This window comes from Ranitomeya imitator, chromosome 5, assembly GCF_032444005.1.
Source record: "Ranitomeya imitator isolate aRanImi1 chromosome 5, aRanImi1.pri, whole genome shotgun sequence".
In the NCBI taxonomy this organism is placed as follows: domain Eukaryota; kingdom Metazoa; phylum Chordata; class Amphibia; order Anura; family Dendrobatidae; genus Ranitomeya; species Ranitomeya imitator.
Window position 1 is genome coordinate 689,726,250 of NC_091286.1, and position 24,020 is coordinate 689,750,269.

Sequence of the window (24,020 nt, forward strand, 5' to 3'; positions counted from 1 at the left end):
GTCAAGGAGAGCGACTGTCATATTGGAGCCACTGCCCTCCTGGTTGTAAAGGAGAACGACTGTCATATTAGAAGCACTGTCCTCCTTGTTATCAAGGAGAACGACTGTCATATTGGAGCCACTGTCCTCCTGGTTATCAAGGGGAACGACTGTTATATTAGAGCCACTGCCCTCCTGGTTATCAAGGAGAACGACTGTCATATTGGAGCCACTGTCCTCCTGGTTATCAAGGAGAACGACTGTCATATTAGAGCCACTGCCCTCCTGGTTATCAAGGAGAACGACTGTCATATTGGAGCCACTGTCCTCCTGGTTACCAAGGAGAACAACTGTCATATTAGAGCCACTGCCCTTCTGGTTATCAAGGAGAACAACTGTCATATTGGAGCCACTGTCCTCCTGGTTGTCATGGAGAAGGACTGTCATATTGGAGCCACTGCCCTTCTGGTTGTCAAGGAGAACAACTGTCATATTGGAGCCACTGTCCTCCTGGTTATCATGGAGAACGACTGTCATATTAGAGCCACTGCCCTTCTGGTTATCAAGGAGAACAACTGTCATATTGGAGCCACTGTCCTCCTGGTTATCATGGAGAACGACTGTCATATTGGAGCCAGTGCCCTCCTGGTTATCAAGAGTAACGACTGTCATATTAGAACCACTGTCCTCCTTGTTATCAAGGAGAAAGACTGTCATATTAGAGCCACTGCCCTACTAGTTATAAAGGAGAACGACTGTCATATTAGAGCCACTGTCCTCCTGGTTATTGAGGAGAATGACTGTCGTATTAGAGCCATTGCCCTCCTTGTTATCAAGGAGAACGACTGTCATATTAGAGCCTCTGCCCTCCTGGTTATTAAGGAAAGCGGTTGTCATATTAGAGCCACTGCCCTCCTGGTTATCAAGGAGAACGACTGTCATATTGGAGCCACTGTCCTCCTAGTTGTCAAGGAGAGCGACTGTCATATTGGAGCCACTGCCCTCCTGGTTGTAAAGGAGAACGACTGTCATATTAGAGCCAGTGCCCTCCTGGTTATCAAGAGTAACGACTGTCATATTAGAACCACTGTCCTCCTTGTTATCAAGGAGAACGACTGTCATATTGGAGCCACTGTCCTCCTGGTTATCAAGGAGAACGACTGTCATATTGGAGCCACTGTCCTCCTGGTTATCAAGGAGAACGACTGTTATATTAGAGCCACTGCCCTCCTGGTTATCAAGGAGAACGACTGTCATATTGGAGCCACTGTCCTCCTGGTTATCAAGGAGAACGACTGTTATATTAGAGCCACTGCCCTCCTGGTTATCAAGGAGAACGACTGTCATATTAGAGCCACTGTCCTCCTGGTTATCAAGGAGAACGACTGTCATATTAGAGCCACTGTCCTCCTGGTTATCAAGGAGAACGACTGTCATATTGGAGCCACTGTCCTCCTGGTTATCAAGGAGAACGACTGTCATATTGGAGCCACTGTCCTCCTGGTTACCAAGGAGAACAACTGTCATATTAGAGCCACTGCCCTTCTGGTTATCAAGGAGAACAACTGTCATATTGGAGCCACTGTCCTCCTGGTTATCAAGGAGAGCGACTGTCATATTGGAGCCACTGTCCTCCTGGTTATCAAGGAGAACGACTGTTATATTAGAGCCACTGCCCTCCTGGTTGTCATGGAGAACGACTGTCATATTAGAGCCACTGCCCTTCTGGTTGTCAAGGAGAACAACTGTCATATTGGAGCCACTGTCCTCCTGGTTATCATGGAGAACGACTGTCATATTAGAGCCACTGCCCTTCTGGTTATCATGGAGAACGACTGTCATATTGGAGCCACTGTCCTCCTGGTTATCATGGAGAACGACTGTCATATTAGAGCCACTGCCCTTCTGGTTATCATGGAGAACGACTGTCATATTGGAGCCACTGTCCTCCTTGTTATCAAGGAGAAAGACTGTCATATTGGAGCCACTGTCCTCCTGGTTATCAAGGAGAACGGCTGTCATACATATTAGAGCCACTGCCCTCATGGTTATCAAGAAGAACGACTGTCATTGGAGCTACTGTCCTCCTGGTTATCAAGGAGAACCACTGTCACAGTATATTAGAGCCACTGCCCTCCTGGTAATTGAGGAAAACGACTGTCACATTATAATAATAATAATAATAATTTTGGAACTTTCATAGGAGGTAATGGAGAGAACTGTACAGGCGCAGAAACCTCTCCGTTCCTCCTGTAGTTGCACGAGATTAGTGCAGGTCCTGAGGTGACACATTTTGGAACTCCTGTGGAAGTGAATAGCGAGAGTCACACAGGCACAGCCTCCTCTTTAGTGCAAAACGGGGCCCTTTATCCAATAGGTGGGATAAATGGAATAAATATCCATATATGGAAATACCCCTCTGAGATGCATATTCGATGTTCTCATTGGGTTTAATTTAATGAAGGTCAATTGAATGGTCATGATGATGGCCGTAGTGCTGGAGGAAAACCAGTTAGGGAGCGTTTATCTGAGCTGGAGTTGCCTTTTAAATCATGATTAATGCCAGTCAGTAACACGCGAGCAGACAAGCGGACCTGTTACTTCACTGATAGATCTGTGCCTCTGGTGAGAACCATGACATGTCCAGTCCCCAGGACACGTGTCGCTGTAATCAGCAAGGGGTCTTGGAATCTCTCAGACATTTACATGTTTTATTGGCCTGGAGACAGTAACATCTGATTCACCAGATGACCGCTAAATCTGACGGTCGCCCCGTGGGGAAAGATTAGTTCAAATGTCATGTTCCATTTCATAATACTTCAACTGTTCACATGAGAAGATATGAAAAGAGTGGAACAGTCTGGATCCCGACGATCACAATGGGAGATCTGAGGCAACGTATCCGCACCATTGTGAGATACAGGATGAAGGTCGTCGGTAAAGGAGAGCGCGCTCAGAATCTCTGGTGAGGTATCGTACATGCCACAACAGACACAACACACACTCAGCCCAGCTACAACAGGCACAACACAAACAGCCCAGCTACAACAGACACAACACATACTCAGCCCAGCTACAACAGACACAACACACACAGTCCAGCTACAATAGACACAACACACACTCAGCCCAGCTACAATAAACACAACACAAGCTCAGCCCACCTACAATAGACACAACACACACAGCCCAGAAACAACAGATACAACACACACAGCCCAGCAACAAAAGACACAACACATACAGTCTAGCAACAGACACAACACACACAGCCTAGCTACAGCAGACACAATATAGACACAGCCCAGCTACAATAAACACAACAAATACAGTCCAGTAACAACAGACACAACACACACACAGCCCAGCTACAACAGACAACATACACTCAGCCCAGCTGCAACAGACACAACACACACAACTCGGCTACAACAGACACAACACACACTTAGCCCAGCTACAACAGACACAACACATATTCAGCCCAGCTACAACAGACACAACACATATTCAGCCCAGCTACAACAGACACAACACATATTCAGCTCAGCTACAACAGACACAAAACACAGCCCAGCTACAACAGACATAACGCACACTCAGCCCAGCTACAAATCACACTCAGCCAAGCTACAACACACACTCAGCCCAGCTACAACAGACTGAACACACACATACCCCAGCTATAACAGAACACACACAGTCCAGCTACCACATATACAACACACACAGTACAGCTACAAAAGACACAAAACACAGCCCAGCTACAACAGACATAATGCACACTCAGCCCAGCTACAACACACTCAGCCCAGCTAGAACACACACTCAGCCCAGCTACAACAGACTCAACACACCCCCACACCCCCAGCTATAACACAACACACACAGTCCAGCTACAAGAGACACAACACACAATCGCTCCAGCTACAACTGACAAAAAACACACAGCCCAGCAACAACAGACTCGACACACACACACCCCAGCTATAACACAACAGACACAGTCCAGCAACAACAGACTCACACACAGCCAGCAACAGACACAATACACACAGCCTAGCTACAACAGACACAACACACACTCAGCCCAGCTACAACAGACACAACACATATTCGGCCCAGCTACAGCAGACACAAGACACACAGCCCAGCAACAACAGACACAACACACGCATACCCCAGCTACAATAGACAACACAAACTCAGCCCAGCTACATCAGACACAACATACACACAGTACAGCTACAACAGACACAAAACACAGCCCAGCTACAACAGATATAACGCACACTCAGCCCAGCTACAACACACACTCAGCCCAGCTACAACACACACTCAGCCCAGCTACAACAGACTCAACACACACCCACACATCCCAGCTATAACACAACACAGAGTCCAGCTACAACATACACAGCACACACTCAGCCCAGCTACATCAGACACAACACCCACAGCACCGCTACAACAGACACAAAATACAGCCCAGCTACAACAGACATAACGCACACTCAGCCCAGCTACAAAACACAGCTCAGCTACAACACTCTCAGCCCAGCTACAACAGACTCAACACACACACACACACACACACAAACCCCAGCTATAACACAACACACAGTCCAGCTAAAACATGCACAACACATACTCAGCCCAGCTACATCAGGCACAACACACACAGCACAGCTACAACACACTCAACACACACATACCCCAGCTATAACAGAACACACACAGTCCAGCTACCACATATACAACACACACAGCACAGCTACAACAGACACAAAACACAGCCCAGCTACAGCAGACATAATGCACACTCAGCCCAGCTACAACACACTCAGCCCAGCTACAACAGACTCAACACACACCCACACCCCCCAGCTATAACACAACACACACAGTCCAGCTACATGAGACACAACACACAATCAACCCAGCTACAACTGACACAACACACACAGTCCAGCAACAACAGACTCGACACACACACACCCCAGCTATAACACAACAGACACAGTCCAGCAACAACAGACTCACACACAGCCCAGCAACAGATGCAATACACACAGCCTAGCTACAACAAACACAACACACACTCAGCCCAGCTACAACAGACACAACACATATTCAGCCCAGCTACAGCAGACACAAGACACACAGCCCAGCAACAACAGACACAACACACGCATACCCCAGCTACAACAGACAACACAAACTCAGCCCAGCTACATCAGACACACATACACACAGCACAGCTACAACAGACACAAAACACAGCCCAGCTACAACAGATATAACGCACACTCAGCCCAGCTACAACACACACTCAGCCCAGCTACAACACACACTCAGCCCAGCTACAACAGACTCAACACACACCCACACACCCCAGCTATAACACAACAGAGTCCAGCTACAACATACACAGCACACACTCAGCCCAGCTACATCAGACACAACACCCACAGCACAGCTACAACAGACACAAAATACAGCCCAGCTACAACAGACATAATGCACACTCAGCGCAGCTACAAAACACACTCAGCTCAGCTACAACACTCTCAGCCCAGCTACAACAGACTCAACACGCACACACACACACCCCAGCTATAACACAACACACACAGTCCAGCTAAAACATGCACAACACACACACAGCCCAGCTACATCAGACACAACACACACAGCACAGCTACAACAGACACAAAACACAGCCCAGCTACAACAGACATAACGCACACTCAGCCCAGCTACAACACACACTCAGACCAGCTACAACAGACTCAACACACACACACCCCAGCTATAACACAACACACACAGTCCAGCTACAACATGCACAACACAGACTCAGCCCAGCTACATCAGACACAACACACACAGCACAGCTACAACAGACACAAAACACAGCCCAGCTACAACAGACATAAAGCACACTCAGCCCAGCTACAAAACACACTCAGCCAAGCTACAACACACACTCAGCCCAGCTACAACAGACTCAACACACACATACCCCAGCTATAACAGAACACACACAGTCCAGCTACCACATATACAACACACACAGCACAGCTACAACAGACACAAAACACAGCCCAGCTACAACAGACATAATGCACACTCAGCCCAGCTACAGCACACTCAGCCCAGCTACAACAGACTCAACACACACCCAAACCCCCCAGCTATAACACAACACACACAGTCCAGCTACAAGAGACACAACACACAATCAGCCCAGCTACAACTGACACAACACACACAGCCCAGCAACAACAGACTCGACACACACACACACACACACCAGCTATAACACAACAGACAGTCCAGCAACAACAGACTCACACACAGCCCAGCAACAGACACAATACACACAGCCTAGCTACAACAGACACAACACACACACACACCAGCTATAACACAACACACACAGTCCAGCTACATCAGACACAACACACACAGCTCAGCTACAACAGACACAAAACACAGCCTAGCTACAACAGACATAACGCACACTCAGCCCAGCTACAACAGACTCAACACACATACACCCCTGCTATAACACAACACACACAGTCCAGCTACAACATGCACAACACACACTCAGTCCAGCTACAACAGAGACAACACATACTTAGCCCAGCTACAACAGATACAACACACACAGCCCAGCCACAACAGACTCATCACACACAGCCCAGCAACAGACACAACATACCTCATCCACAAGAGACAACACATACTGAGCCCAGCTACAATAGACACAACACACACACAGCCCAGCTACAACAGACACAACACACACAGCCCAGCTACAACAGACACAACACACAATCAGCCCAGCTATAACAGACACAACACACACTCAGCCCAGCTACAACAGACACAGCACATACAGTCTAGCAACAACAGACTCCACACACTTAGCCACAAAAGACAACACACACTCAGCCTATTTACAACAGACAAAACACCCACCTCATCCACAAGAGACAACACACACATCCCAGCTACAATATACACAAAACATACAGCCCAGCAACAACAGACACAACACAGACGGTCCAGCAACAACAGGCACAGGACACACTCATCCCAGCTACAACAGACACAACACACACAGCTCAGCCACAACAGACTCATCACACACAACCCAGAAACAACAGACACAACACATGCAGCTCAGCTAAAACAGACACAACACACACTCAGCCCAGCTATAATAGACACAACACACACAGCCCAGCAACAACAGACACAACACACACAGCCCAGCAGCAACAGACACAACACACACAGCCCAGCTACAACAGACACAACACACACGCAGCCTAGCTATAATAGACACAACACACACACAGCTATAATAAACACAACACACACTCAGCCCAGCTATAGTAGACACAACACACACACAGCTATAATAAACACAATACACACTCAGCCCAGCTATAGTAGACACAACACACCCAGCCCAGTCACAACAGACACAACACACACACACACACACACACACTCACAGCTATAATAAACACAACACACACTCAGCCCAGCTACAAAAGACTCAACACACACCCACACACCCCAGCTATAACACAACACACACAGTCCAGCTACAACATACACAACACACACTCAGCCCAGCTACATCAGACACAACACACAGCCTGGCCACAACAAACACAACACACTCAGCTTGGCCACAACAGACACAACCCACAGCTATAATAGATACAACACACACACAGTCCAGCTACAAAACACAACACACACAGCCCAGCTACAATAGATACAACACACACTCAGCCCAGCTACAACACACAGCCCAGCCACAATGGACACTACACACTCAGCTCAGCTACAACACACAACACACAGCCCAGCCACAACAGACACAACACACACTCAGACCACTACAACAGACATAGAAGCTACAACTGCATGCATAGAAGGAGCATCTCCTGCTTGACCTGTATATGTGATGTACAGGTCCTTCTCAAAAAATTAGCATATAGTGTTAAATTTCATTATTTACCATAATGTAATGATTACAATTAAACTTTCATATATTATAGATTCATTATCCACCAACTGAAATTTGTCAGGTCTTTTATTGTTTTAATACTGATGATTTTGGCATACAACTCCTGATAACCCAAAAAACCTGTCTCAATAAATTAGCATATTTCACCCATCCAATCAAATAAAAGTGTTTTTTAATAAACAAAAAAACCAACAAATAATAATGTTCAGTTATGCACTCAATACTTGGTCGGGAATCCTTTGGCAGAAATGACTGCTTCAATGCGGCGTGGCATGGAGGCAATCAGCCTGTGACACTGCTGAGATGTTATGGAGGCCCAGGATGCTTCAATAGCGGCCTTAAGCTCATCCAGAGTGTTGGGTCTTGCGTCTCTCAACTTTCTCTTCACAATATCCCACAGATTCTCTATGGGGTTCAGGTCAGGAGAGTTGGCAGGCCAATTGAGCACAGTAATACCATGGTCAGTAAACCATTTACCAGTGGTTTTGGCACTGTGAGCAGGTGCCAGGTCGTGCTGAAAAATGAAATCTTCATCTCCATAAAGCATTTCAGCCGATGGAAGCATGAAGTGCTCCAAAATCTCCTGATAGCTAGCTGCATTGACCCTGCCCTTGATGAAACACAGTGGACCAACACCAGCAGCTGACATGGCACCCCACACCATCACTGACTGTGGGTACTTGACACTGGACTTCAGGCATTTTGGCATTTCCTTCTCCCCAGTCTTCCTCCAGACTCTGGCACCTTGATTTCCGAATGACATGCAAAATTTGCTTTCATCAGAAAAAAGTACTTGGGACCACTTAGCAACAGTCCAGTGCTGCTTCTCTGTAGCCCAGGTCAGGCGCCTCTGCCGCTGTTTATGGTTCAAAAGTGGCTTTACCTGGGGAATGCGGCACCTGTAGCCCATTTCCTGCACACGCCTGTGCACGGTGGCTCTGGATGTTTCCACACCAGACTCAGTCCACTGCTTCCTCAGGTTCCCCAAGGTCTGGAATCGGTCCTTCTCCACAATCTTCCTCAGGGTCCGGTCTCCTCTTCTCGTTGTACAGCGTTTTCTGCCACATTGTTTCCTTCCAACAGACTGACCATTGAGGTGCCTTGATACAGCACTCTGGGAACAGCCTATTTGTTGAGAAATTTCTTTCTGGGTCTTACCCTCTTGCTTGAGGGTGTCAATGATCCCTAGTTAGACCGCACATGGAGTACTGTGTCCAGTTTTGGGCACCGGTGCTCAGGAAGGATATAATGGAACTAGAGAGAGTACAAAGGAGGGCAACAAAATTAATAAAGGGGATGGGAGAACTACAATACCCAGATAGATTAGCGAAATTAGGATTATTTAGTCTAGAAAAAAGACGACTGAGGGGCGATCTAATAACCATGTATAAGTATATAAGGGGACAATACAAATATCTCGCTGAGGATCTGTTTATACCAAGGAAGGTGACGGGCACAAGGGGGCATTCTTTGCGTCTGGAGGAGAGAAGGTTTTTCCACCAACATAGAAGAGGATTCTTTACTGTTAGGGCAGTGAGAATCTGGAATTGCTTGCCTGAGGAGGTGGTGATGGCGAACTCAGTCGAGGGGTTCAAGAGAGGCCTGGATGTCTTCCTGGAGCAGAACAATATTGTATCATACAATTATTAGGTTCTGTAGAAGGACGTAGATCTGGGTATTTATTATAATGGAATATAGGCTGAACTGGATGGACAAATGTCTTTTTTCGGCCTTACTAACTATGTTACTATGTTACTATGTTACTATGTAATGATGGCCTTCTTGACATCTGTCAGGTCGCTAGTCTTACCCATGATGGGGGTTTTGAGTAATGAACCAGGCAGGGAGTTTATAAAAGCCTCAGGTATCTTTTGCATGTGTTTAGAGTTAATTAGTTGATTCAGAAGATTAGGGTAATAGGTCGTTTAGAGAACCTATTCTTGATATGCTAATTTATTGAGACAGGTTTTTTGGGTTATCAGGAGTTGTATGCCAAAATCATCAGTATTAAAACAATAAAAGACCTGACAAATTTCAGTTGGTGGATAATGAATCTATAATATATGAAAGTTTAATTGTAATCATTACATTATGGTAAATAATGAAATTTAACACTATATGCTAATTTTTTGAGAAGGACCTGTAGATATAGGGCTGTATACGCGCCCTGAAGCTGTTGATGTCCTGTCAATGGGGCAGTAAACTGGGGAAGTCAGAGACTAAAGGCCCCTTCACATTAAGCGACGCTGCAGCGATACCGACAACGATCCGGATCGCTGCAGCGTCGCTGTTTGGTCGCTGGAGAGCTGTCACACAGACCGCTCTCCAGCGACCAACGATGCCGGTAACCAGGGTAAACATCGGGTAACTAAGCGCAGGGCCGCGCTTAGTAACCCGATGTTTACCCTGGTTACCATCCTAAAAGTAAAAACAAACAAACACTACATACTTACCTTCCGCTGTCTGTCCTCCAGCGCTGTGCTCTGCACTCCTCCTGTACTGTCTGTGAGCCGGAAAGCACAGTGGTGACGTCACCGCTCTGCTTTCCGGCTCACAGCCAGTACAGGAGGAGTGCAGAGCACAGCGCTGGAGGACAGACGGCTGTAGGTAAGTATGTAGTGTTTGTTTGTTTTTTACTTTTAGCATGGTAACCAGGGTAAACATCGGGTTACTAAGTGCGGCCCTGCGCTTAGTTACCCGATGTTTACCCTGGTTACCAGTGAAGACATCGCTGGATCGGTGTCACACACGCCGATCCAGCGATGTCAGCAGGAGATCCAGCGACGAAATAAAGTTCTGGACTTTATTCAGCGACCAACGATCTCCCAGCAGGGGCCTGATCGTTGGTCGCTGTCACACATAACGATTTCATTAACGATATCGTTGCTACGTCACAAATAGCAACGATATCGTTAACAATATCGTTATGTGTGAAGGTACCTTATGGTTGATGTGGTGTAATCACACCCAAATTACAACAATGACATTCAGGTGACATGACAGCACTCCAGAAAGCAGAACAGGAGACACTAAGGCTATGTGCACACGTTGCGGATTAGCCTCTGGAATTTTTTGTGTGGATTCTGCATCTCTTGGCAGAAAACGCAGATGCACATTTGATGCGTTTTTTATGTGGATTTTGTGCGGATTTACTGCGGATTTTGTGTGGATTTCTTGCGTTTTTACCCCTGCGGATTTCTATAATGGAATGGGTACGAAACAAAAACTCTGCAGATCCGCACAAAAGAAGTGACATGCTACTTCTTTTGATCCGTGGAATTTTCCGCACCATTCGCACAGCGTTTTTGTTTTTTTCTCATTGATTTACATTGTACTGTAAATCACTTGTGGATCTGCAGCATTTCTGCACGGTAAAAAAACGCTGCGGATCTGCAGGAAATCGGCAACGTGTGCACATACCCTAACACAAATGTAAGGGTATTACAAAGATGAAGAGGTGGATGGAGGAAAAATTATAGAGCAAAGTATTAAAACAGAGAAGCTCTATGAGTTGTGCGCCAGTTACTGACTGTAACCAAAATCAAAGGAATTGTATCTCATTGGGCTGTACGGTGGCTCAGTGGTTAGCACTACACAGTGGATCAGTAATTAGTACTGTATGGTGGCTCAGTGGTTAGCACTCTATGGTGGCTCAGTAATTAGCACTGTATGGTGGCTCAGTGGTTAGCACTGTATGGTGGCTCAGTGGTTAGCACTACACAGTGGATCAGTAATTAGCACTGTATGGTGGCTCAGTAATTAGCACTACACAGTGGATCAGTAATTAGCACTGTATGGTGGCTCAGTAATTAGCACTGTATGGTGGCTCAGTAATTAGTACTGTATGGTGGCTCAGTAATTAGTACTGTATGGTGGCTCAGTAATTAGCACTGTATGGTGGCTCAGTAATTAGCACTGTACGGTGGCTCAGTGGTTAGCACTACACAGTGGATCAGTAATTAGCACTGTATGGTGGCTCAGTAATTAGCACTACACAGTGGATCAGTAATTAGCACTGTATGGTGGCTCAGTAATTAGCACTGTATGGTGGCTCAGTAATTAGTACTGTATGGTGGCTCAGTAATTAGTACTGTATGGTGGCTCAGTAATTAGCACTGTATGGTGGCTCAGTAATTAGTACTGTATGGTGGCTCAGTAATTAGCACTGTATGGTGGCTCAGTAATTAGTACTGTATGGTGGCTCAGTAATTAGTACTGTATGGTGGCTCAGTAATTAGCACTACACAGTGGATCAGTAATTAGCACTGTATGGTGGCTCAGTAATTAGCACTGTATGGTGGATCAGTAATTAGTACTGTATGGTGGCTCAGTAATTAGTACTGTATGGTGGCTCAGTAATTAGTACTGTATGGTGGCTCAGTAATTAGTACTGTATGGTGGCTCAGTAATTAGCACTACACAGTGGATCAGTAATTAGCACTGTATGGTGGCTCAGTAATTAGCACTGTATGGTGGCTCAGTAATTAGTACTGTATGGTGGCTCAGTAATTAGTACTGTATGGTGGCTCAGTAATTAGCACTGTATGGTGGCTCAGTAATTAGTACCGTATGGTGGCTCAGTAATTAGCACTGTATGGTGGCTCAGTAATTAGTACTGTATGGTGGCTCAGTAATTAGCACTGTATGGTGGATCAGTAATTAGTACTGTATGGTGGCTCAGTAATTAGTACTGTATGGTGGCTCAGTAATTAGTACTGTATGGTGGCTCAGTAATTAGCACTGTATGGTGGCTCAGTAATTAGTACTGTATGGTGGCTCAGTAATTAGCACTGTATGGTGGCTCAGTAATTAGTACTGTATGGTGGCTCAGTAATTAGTACTGTATGGTGGCTCAGTAATTAGCACTGTATGGTGGCTCAGTAATTAGTACTGTATGGTGGCTCAGTAATTAGCACTGTATGGTGGCTCAGTAATTAGTACTGTATGGTGGCTCAGTAATTAGTACTGTATGGTGGCTCAGTAATTAGCACTGTATGGTGGCTCAGTAATTAGTACTGTATGGTGGCTCAGTAATTAGCACTGTATGGTGGCTCAGTAATTAGCACTGTATGGTGGCTCAGTAATTAGCACTGTATGGTGGCTCAGTAATTAGTACTGTATGGTGGCTCAGTAATTAGCACTGTATGGTGGCTCAGTAATTAGCACTCTATGGTGGCTCAGTAATTAGCACTGTATGGTGGCTCAGTAATTAGTACTGTATGGTGGCTCAGTAATTAGCACTGTATGGTGGCTCAGTAATTAGCACTGTATGGTGGCTCAGTTGTTAGCACTCTATGGTGGCTCAGTAATTAGCACTGTATGGTGGCTCAGTAATTAGTACTGTACGGAGGCTCAGTGGTTAGCACTGCAGGGTGGTTCAGTGGTTGGCAATGCACTGACAGTCATCCGCACGAACCTTTAATGTACAAATCTCATTCACAAGGGCTCAGGTGCAACTGCTCAGTGATTAGCTCTGTACTTTGCAGCGCTGAGGTCCTAGGTTCAAATCCCACCAAGGACAACATCTGCAAGGAGTTTGCATGCTTTCCCCGTGTTTGCGTGGGTTTTTTCCCCCGTTCTTCATTTTCCTCCCACACTCCAAAGGCATAATGATAGAATTAATTATAGTTATATTTGATAGTATTACATGAGTGAGTAAAATAAATAAATTATGAGAAAGCAGCAACATTTTTCATTTCTGATAAAGCATCTCATAGCAGGGCAAATGTCGCTACAACGTGGTACAAGTGCAAATTAACGACCTTTTCGGATGTATCTTGAAAATTCCTCTGATTCACAAGGAAACACAGGAATATAACTGCTATAATACTGCCCCTATGTACAAGAATATAACTACTATAATACTGCTCCTATGTACAAGAATATAACTACTATAATACTGCTCCTATGTACAAGAATATAACTACTATAATACTGCTCCTATGTACAGGAATATAACTACTATAATACTGCTCCTATGTACAAGAATATAACTACTATAATACTGCTCCTATGTGCAAGAATATAACTACTATAATACTGCCCCTATGTACAAGAATATAACTACTATAATACTGCCCCTATGTACAAGAATATAACTACTATAATACTGCTCGTATGTACAAGAATATAACTACTATAATACTGCTCCTATGTACAAGAATATAACTACTATAATACTGCCCCTATGTACAAGAATATAACTACTATAATACTGCTCCTATGTACAGGAATATAACTACTATAATACTGCTCGTATGTACAAGAATATAACTACTATAATACTGCTCCTATGTACAAGAATATAACTACTATAATACTGCTCCTATGTACAGGAATATAACTACTATAATACTGCTCCTATGTACAAGAATATAACTACTATAATAATGCCCCTATGTACAAGAATATAACTACTATAATAATGCCCCTATGTACAAGAATATAACTGCTATAATACTGCCCCTATGTACAAGAATATAACTACTATAATAATGCCCCTATGTACAAGAATATAACTACTATAATAATGCCCCTATGTACAAGAATATAACTACTATAATACTGCTCTTATGTACAAGAATATAACTACTATAATACTGCCCCTATGTACAAGAATATAACTACTATAATACTGCCCCTATGTACAAGAATATAACTACTATAATAATGCCCCTATGTACAAGAATATAACTACTATAATAATGCCCCTATGTACAAGAATATAACTGCTATAATACTGCCTCTATGTACAAGAATATAACTACTATAATAATGCCCCTATGTACAAGAATATAACTACTATAATACTGCTCCTATGTACAAGAATATAACTACTATAATACTGCTCCTATGTACAAGAATATAACTACTATAATACTGCTCATATGTACAAGAATATAACTACTATAATACTGCTCCTGTACCCAAGAATATAACTACTATAATACTGCCCCTATGTACAAGAATATAACTACTATAATACCGCTCCTATATACAAGAATATAACTACTACTAGATTGTGGCCCGATTCTAACGCATCGGGTATTCTAGAATATGCATGTCCCCGTAGTATATGGACAATGATGATTCCAGAATTCGCGGCAGACTGTGCCCGTCGCTGATTGGTCGAGGCAACCTTTATGACATCATCGTCGCCATGGCAACCATTATGACATCATCGTCGCTGTGCCCGTTGCTGATTGGTCGAGACCTGGCGGCCTCGACCAATCAGACGCAGGATGTCTACGTCCTTTATGACATCATCGTCGCTGTGCCCGTTGCTGATTGGTCGAGGCCTGGTGGCCTCGACCAATCAGAGAGCCGGGATTTCCCAGACAGACAGACAGACAGACGGAAAAACCCTTAGACAATTATATATATAGATAATACTGCTACTATGTACAAGAATATAACTACTATAATACTGCTCCTATATACAAGAATATAACTACTATAATACTGCTCCTATGTACAAGAATATAACTACTATAATACTGCTCCTATGTACAAGAATATAACTACTATAATACTGCTCCTATGTACAAGATTATAACTACTATAATACTGCCCCTATGTACAAGAATATAACTACTATAATACTGCTCCTATGTACAAGAATATAACTACTATAATACTGCCCCTATGTACAAGACTATAACTACTATAATACTGCTCCTATATACAAGAATATAACTACTATAATACTGCTCCTATGTACAAGAATATAACTACTATAATACTGCTACTATGTACAAGAATATAACTACTATAATACTGCTCCTATGTACAAGATTATAACTACTATAATACTGCCCCTATGTACAAGAATATAACTACTATAATACTGCTCCTATGTACAAGAATATAACTACTATAATACTGCCCCTATGTACAAGAATATAACTACTATAATACTGCTCCTATGTACAAGAATATAACTACTGTAATACTGCCCCCTATGTACAAGAATATAACTACTATAATACTGCCCCCTATGTACAAGAATATAACTACTATAATACTGCCCCTATGTACAAGAATATAACTACTATAATACTGCTCCTATGTACAAGAATATATCCACTATAATACTGCTCCTATGTACAAGAATATAACTACTATAATACTGCCTGTATGTACAAGAATATATCCACTATAATACTGCTCCTATGTACAAGAATATATCCACTATAATACTGCTCCTATGTACAAGAATATAACTACTATAATACTGCTCCTATGTACAAGAATATAACTACTATAATACTGCCCCCTATGTACAAGAATATACTATAATACTGACCCTATGTACAAGAATATAACTACTATAATACTGCTCCTATGTACAAGAATATAACTACTATAATACTGCCCCTATGTACAAGAATATAACTACTATAATACTGCTCCTATGTGCAAGAATATAGCTACTATAATACTGCTCCTAAATACAAGAATATAACTACTATAATTCTGCCCCTATGTACAAGAATATAACTACTATAATACTGCTCCAATGTACAAGAATATAACTACTATAATACTGCTCCTATGTACAAGAATATAACTACTATAATACTGCCCCTATGTGCAAGAATATAACTACTATAATACTGCCTCCTATGTACAAGAATATAACTACTATAATACTGCCCCTATGTACAAGAATATAACTACTATAATACTGCTCCAATGTACAAGAATATAACTACTATAATACTGCTCCTATGTACAAGAATATACTATAATACTGCCCCTATGTACAAGAATATAACTACTATAATACTGCTCCTATGTACAAGAATATAACTACTATAATACTGCCCCTATGTACAAGAATATAACTACTATAATACTGCTCCTAAATACAAGAATATAACTACTATAATACTGCCCCCTATGTACAAGAATATAACTACTATAATACTGCTCCTATGTACAAGAATATAACTACTATAATACTGCTCCTATGTACAAGAATATAACTACTGTAATACTGCCCCCTATGTACAAGAATATAACTACTATAATACTGCCCCCTATGTACAAGAATATAACTACTATAATACTGCCCCTATGTACAAGAATATAACTACTATAATACTGCTCCTATGTACAAGAATATATCCACTATAATACTGCTCCTATGTACAAGAATATAACTACTATAATACTGTCTGTATGTACAAGAATATATCCACTATAATACTGCTCCTATGTACAAGAATATATCCACTATAATACTGCTCCTATGTACAAGAATATAACTACTATAATACTGCTCCTATGTACAAAAATATAACTACTATAATACTGCCCCTATGTACAAGAATATACTATAATACTAACCCTATGTACAAGAATATAACTACTATAATACTGCTCCTATGTACAAGAATATAACTACTATAATACTGCCCCTATGTACAAGAATATAACTACTATAATACTGCTCCTATGTGCATGAATATAGCTACTATAATACTGCTCCTAAATACAAGAATATAACTACTATAATTCTGCCCCTATGTACAAGAATATAACTACTATAATACTGCTCCAATGTACAAGAATATAACTACTATAATACTGCTCCTATGTACAAGAATATAACTACTATAATACTGCCCCTATGTGCAAGAATATAACTACTATAATACTGCCTCCTATGTACAAGAATATAACTACTATAATACTGCCCCTATGTACAAGAATATAACTACTATAATACTGCTCCAATGTACAAGAATATAACTACTATAATACTGCTCCTATGTACAAGAATATACTATAATACTGCCCCTATGTACAAGAATATAACTATTATAATACTGCTCCTAAATACAAGAATATAACTACTATAATACTGCTCCAATGTACAAGAATATAACTACTATAATACTGCTCCTATGTACAAGAATATAACTACTATAATACTGCCCCTATGTGCAAGAATATAACTACTATAATACTGCCTCCTATGTACAAGAATATAACTACTATAATACTGCCCCTATGTGCAAGAATATAACTACTATAATACTGCCCCTATATACAAGAATATAACTACTATAATACTGCCCCTATGTGCAAGAATATAACTACTATAATACTGCCTCCTATGTACAAGAATATAACTACTATAATACTGCCCCTATGTGCAAGAATATAACTACTATAATACTGCCCCTATATACAAGAATATAACTACTATAATACTGCTCCTATGTACAAGAATATAACTACTATAATACTGCCCCTATGTACAAGAATATAACTACTATAATACTGCCCCTATGTGCAAGAATATAACTACTATAATACTGCCCCTATGTACAAGAATATAACTACTATAATACTGCTCCTATGTACAAGAATATAACTACTATAATACTGCTCCCTATGTACAAGAATATAACTACTATAATACTGCCCCTATGTACAAGAATATAACTACTATAATACTGCCCCTATGTACAAGAATATAACTACTATAATACTGCCCCTATGTACAAGAATATAACTACTATAATACTGCCCCTATGTGCAAGAATATAACTACTATAATACTGCCTCCTATGTACAAGAATATAACTACTATAATACTGCTCCTATGTACAAGAATATAACTACTATAATACTGCCCCTATGTACAAGAATATAACTACTATAATACTGCTCCTATGTACAAGAATATAACTACTATAATACTGCTCCTATGTACAAGAATATAACTACTATAATACTGCCCCCTATGTACAAGAATATAACTACTATAATACTGCCCATACTATACTATATGTGGCGTCTCTTCTCCTTCTGTTGCTTTCTGATCTTTTGTCCGCTGTGAGTTGCTTCTTTTGTTATCTCCTGCTTGATCATTTTTCTCTATTGTTCTCTGTTTTCAGCACTTTCATTCCCCGGCTGCTCCCTGGGATAAATCGATTTTTCTTCTGGCTGCTGTTTGCGGGTCGGAGCGATCGTGTGGACATCAGCTACAAAGTCTTCAACTTTGACTGTCTGTTTAAGCAGCACGTGCAGGACTGGGCCATTCCCATGTGAGTATTGGGCGCAGGAGATTTTCCCTGTTAATAACATTATATAAACTACTTTCTCTGCTATTTCAATAAATTGTCGTTTTAATAATTTTTAAAAATAATTTTTATAGTCATCCTGCTTGTAAGTTTCGGTGTTTTTGTGCGTCTTGGCGCTTTCTTAGATCCGCCCTGGGTCTTACATAGGCCATCGCTGCCCTGAGTTAATCACTTTCCAAACAGTCATGAATTGGACCATGGAGGTACTCAGGGCATTCTAAGAAAAAAAGAAAATCTGTAAGCAGGAATTTACTATATAATCTGATAGCACCATGAAGTAGGGACAGAGACCCTGATTCCAGTGATATATCAGTTTACTGGGTGCAGCAGTTGTGATACAATCACAGTTTTCTGAGCTGTGTATAACCCCGCCCACACCGCTAATTGCTTAGTAGCTTTCTTTGTATAATCCCATTGACACCTCTGATTGGCTTTCTGTGTATAACTCCACCCACATGTCTGATTGGCTGCTTTTTCTATACACTGTATCAGGGCTGGGGGTGTGGTTGGACCCTAAGCCACCAGACATCCTGGAGTGATAATCTACTGCTGATAAAACACTGATTGTATTGAAACAGCAAAACACAGCCCAGTTAGTGATGCATCACTGCAATCAGGGTCTCAGCCCCTACATGATGCTGCTCTCAGATTACACAACAAATCCTAATGACAGATATCCTCTACTATATTAACTGGTGAGAAAGAAGCTTTATACTACTATGTGTGACTATGGGCCATGCATTATACTACTATGTGTGACTATGGGCTGTGGATTATACTACTATTGATGACTTTGGGCTGTGCATTATACTACTATGTATGACTACGGGCCCTGCATTATACTACTATGTGTGACTATGGGCCGTGCATTATACTACTATGTATGACTACGGGCCCTGCATTATACTACTATGTGTGACTATGGACCATGCATTATACTACTATGTGTGACTATGGGCTGTGGATTATACTACTATTGATGACTTTGGGCTGTGCATTATACTACTATGTATGACTACGGGCCCTGCATTATACTACTATGTGTGACTATGGGCTGTGCATTATACTACTATGGATGACTATGAGCTGTCATTTAACCTCTTCACCTCTTCAATTTCAGTAGTAGGTGGTAGTTCTCACAATTCTCACAAAGTGCCGTACTATTATGCCACAGTGATGGTGCGGGCTCAGGAGCTGGGTTTGTGCCGTCACTTGCGGTTGTTTCGTATGTAATACAGCAATCGCTCTGCTCCAACAACCAAGATCACGCATAATGCTGATCCAAGCCATTCACCCCCTTAGATGCTATGGACAAAACTTTTGGCATCTAAGGTGTTTATCATAGGCCCCATCACCCCATTGGCTCTCCACACTGCAGATGCAGGGAGTCCTAACAAAGGCCCCGGGATCTGTTATTTGCATGCACAACTCACTGACAATCAGAAATGCAGATATGTGTTCAGATCAGTTGTCGCCTCCCCACCCCCACTACATTGGAGCACGATGTTTTATGTTACTTCCTTCAGCAATAAGATTTTTTTTTTAGAGAAAAGACTAAAGAAGCCTTACTGCAGCTGAAATCCTGGCTGGAGAGGAATCCGCAGGTGGTGGCGCATTTCCCGGTGGAGGTTCGATTTGCCAAGGGAGATGACATTCTGCTGAGTCCATGCTACCAGCGAGACAGCTGCTACATGAACATCATTATGTACAGGTGAGACAGGTGTGTGCACGACATATGGAGCACATTACATATAGGGCGCCATTTTGGGCGGCATTTTGTTATGGCCTCTCCCTCCAATGGACAAAACATTGAGCTCGCAATCTTGGGTATCCAATTTTTGGCACATGCCTTGGCAAGCGATTGAGTTAGAATCTTCTCTGGGTCTGGGGGCTTCTCCAGTTACTAAATGGAAACTTCTCATAAATTGCCCAAAAGGTATATAAGAGACTTGGATCTCAAGTGCCAAAAGCTGTCATTAAACTAATCAAACTCAATTAGAATTTCCCAAAATTCATAGATTCATAGATTTTGAGAGAATCACTTTGTGCCAATCTGGCAAAGTGGATGAATTCTGAAGAGCAGGAAAAAGAGGAATAAAAAAGGATAAATAAAAAAAAAATGGTCACCTAGCCCCAGCCCTGAGTTCTCCAGCCGTAGAGTCTCGATCTACTTTGTTCTGGTCTTTAGGCTTCATCTACTGTCTGCTAATAATTCTTCCCCTTAGGCCGTACGGGAAAGACGTTCCACATCAGGATTACTGGTCAGAATATGAGAAGATTATGAAGCGTGTTGGAGGGCGACCTCACTGGGCTAAGGTATGGCCGGTAGATATGAAGCAGATGCTCCCGAGCCATCCGAATGTTCTGAAAATCCATCATAATGTTTTTGGATTCTCATTTCTGACCAATTTTTGTTCTCTCCATGTTTAAATTCAGTAGACCTTGTAAGATTCCCATGTCTCTAGTATGATGACCCGCACCATTTTCATCTATTCCCAGGCCCATACTTGCACTCGTAAGGATTTTGAGAAGATGTATCCAGCGTTCAACAAATTTAAAAACATCAGAGAGAAGCTGGACCCAACAGGGATGTTCCTCAATTCCTATCTTGAGAAAGTCTTCTACTGAGGAGGACACAGTGGTCATAAAAAAAAAATTTAAAGTAAATTTCTTTCCACCCACAGAAAGTTTTGCAAAATTTTCATTTTACTCAGAAATTTATGGACTTGGTGGAAAGTTCCTCCCAGCTGTGCTCAATGAGGTCCACTTGAGCACCACATTGCTCCACTTCTGGACTCGCCTTACATTATATTCACCTGGTGCCCTTCCGTCATGGTGAAAAAAGAAGCCCAGAGGGACTGAGCCATCTGTGACTGTCCAATCATCCAATGCACTTTGATTTTTCCCTTAAACTCTGTTAATTCGTAAATGGTTGACCGGTTCAATTTTTCTCTTATGCCGATAAATATTTTTGGGTTCCTTCATCCTTTCAAGAAGAATGATCCAATTTAACATTAAAAACTGTCACAAAAGATCCAAAAATAGTCTGTGTCTGTTTTATTGGCTAAGTAGTTCTGACCGTTGGCCACTGCTCCGGATGGACCCGGACTTGGCAGCTTAACTGGACCCTGTGTATTTTAACTGTGGACTGCATGTTCAGAATCTGTGATCAAGGGGCCTACTCTTCCTTCACGTAACTGAAATTGTAGACAACCCAGTTTAGTTCTCGCCATAATCAGCCACTGACTCCCCTGCCTTGACATATTTTTTCCAACCCTCTCCTGTGGAAACACAGTACCATTTTTGTGAAGCGCAATGATGTCATAGTGATGTCACACCGTCAGGTGGGACGAAGACCATCCTGGAAAAGACCAGAGAGCAGACAATTCTGGTTGTGTGCTGGATTTAGTAATATCCCACCTACATTTCTTTTCATTCTACTGGTGGGAGACGTTTAAGGAGCTTCTTCATGGCCAGTACCACTAACTATTCACCAAGCCGATTGCTCTGTTCTCTCTCTCTCTTAGTTAGGACTCAGCACCATTTTGCTCTTGGGATACAGTATGTCCAGTCTTGCTATAAGGACTTGATGGTGGCCCTGTGATATCCGAAAGAATCATTACATAGTAGGGTGAGGAATAGGAAATGGTTAATTGGTCTCACAGTCCATGGCAAAAATTAATGATGCCACCACAACACGATGACAAGACTCGAGGTCAGGAAGTGTGAGATATAATATGACTCTCGGGAAGCCACAGGTGAGATCTACCTCTAAAACCAAAAACTGGACCCAGTTGGGGAGACAAGAATAGAAACAGTCATAAGGGAAGATCAGTCCCTAATATCTCCAGTAAAATGGCTCCATTTCACAGATGTGGAAGTTCTCTGGGAACCAGCTTTATGTCACCACTTATTATTACACTACACTACTTTGTTTAGAAAGGTTGCAGTTTTCCTACCGACTTCTGGGGAATTTTTTAGACACTTGCCAGGACGTGCTCTTCTACACAGTCTTTTGTATGATTAATGGACAGGCATTAGAGGAGTGACTAGGCACCTGCCCAGAGCTCACTAGCCAGAGAGGGGTGCCCTCCTGTGAGCTTGGCTGGCAGGGGCATAACTATTGCGGTCATAGAGGTCATGAATGAGGCCGGGCCCACGCAGGTGAAGTATTGTTGTTGTTAATCACATGATGAAGACTGATCTTACAATACAATGTGACTGGTAATGGACAGCAGTCATTACATCTGTGTCACGATTCACACCATGACCGTCACCTCTACGTCACGGATCGGGGTGACTTTAGGCCAACAGACGGCTATCACCTGTGCAGGGGGGCTTATCTTAGTTATCCCTCCACTGCTAAAATGCTACAATGTGAGGAAAACACACACAAGGCTATTGACCTCTTAGTTTACAGCAGGGGCTAATTTTAGTTATCCCACTGCTCTTCAATATACCACGAACTGCAGAGACAAAAATATCTACCCTAAGCCAGTAAGGCAACAGGATCCCAAAATAACAGCTTATCTCAGCTAGCTCCGGCTGCATTTTGGCTGGCCCTTTCATTTCAGGACTTTCTGCACATTTGCGGCTTCTTTGCTCAGTCACAGGTGGGCTGTTTGTTCTAATTTATTGGGATGGTATTTATACAGGGTTTGGGACACGTGTTGGTACTTCCCCTGACGAAGCCCTCTCTTGAAGGGCGATACACGTGGGGCTGCACTGGTCCCTGTCCTGCTTGCTTGCCTGGTTGCCCACGGACTCTGTTCTGGTCACCACTTGGGTAACCCCTTCTTCTAGTGCTTTGAGTTTTTTTCCTGGTTCCAGGGCTTTTTTTTTTTTTTCCCACTGTTATTTTGGGATCCTGTTGCCTTACTGGCTTAGGG

At 42.5% G+C, this 24,020-nt stretch overlaps 1 protein-coding gene across 1 annotated transcript in view; it reads left to right on the forward strand.

Moving 5' to 3' along the window:
- Positions 1-22,163, forward strand: part of LOC138680985 (L-gulonolactone oxidase-like) — a 177,329-nt gene extending 155,166 nt beyond the window's left edge. Inside the window, exons 9-12 of the mRNA XM_069768171.1 lie at positions 18,946-19,095; positions 20,678-20,842; positions 21,357-21,447; positions 21,631-22,163. Coding sequence (XP_069624272.1) covers positions 18,946-19,095; positions 20,678-20,842; positions 21,357-21,447; positions 21,631-21,759 — 535 coding nt within the window. The 3' untranslated portion in view covers positions 21,760-22,163. The remainder of the gene's footprint in view (positions 1-18,945; positions 19,096-20,677; positions 20,843-21,356; positions 21,448-21,630) is intronic.
- The last annotated feature ends 1,857 nt before the right edge of the window (positions 22,164-24,020 follow it).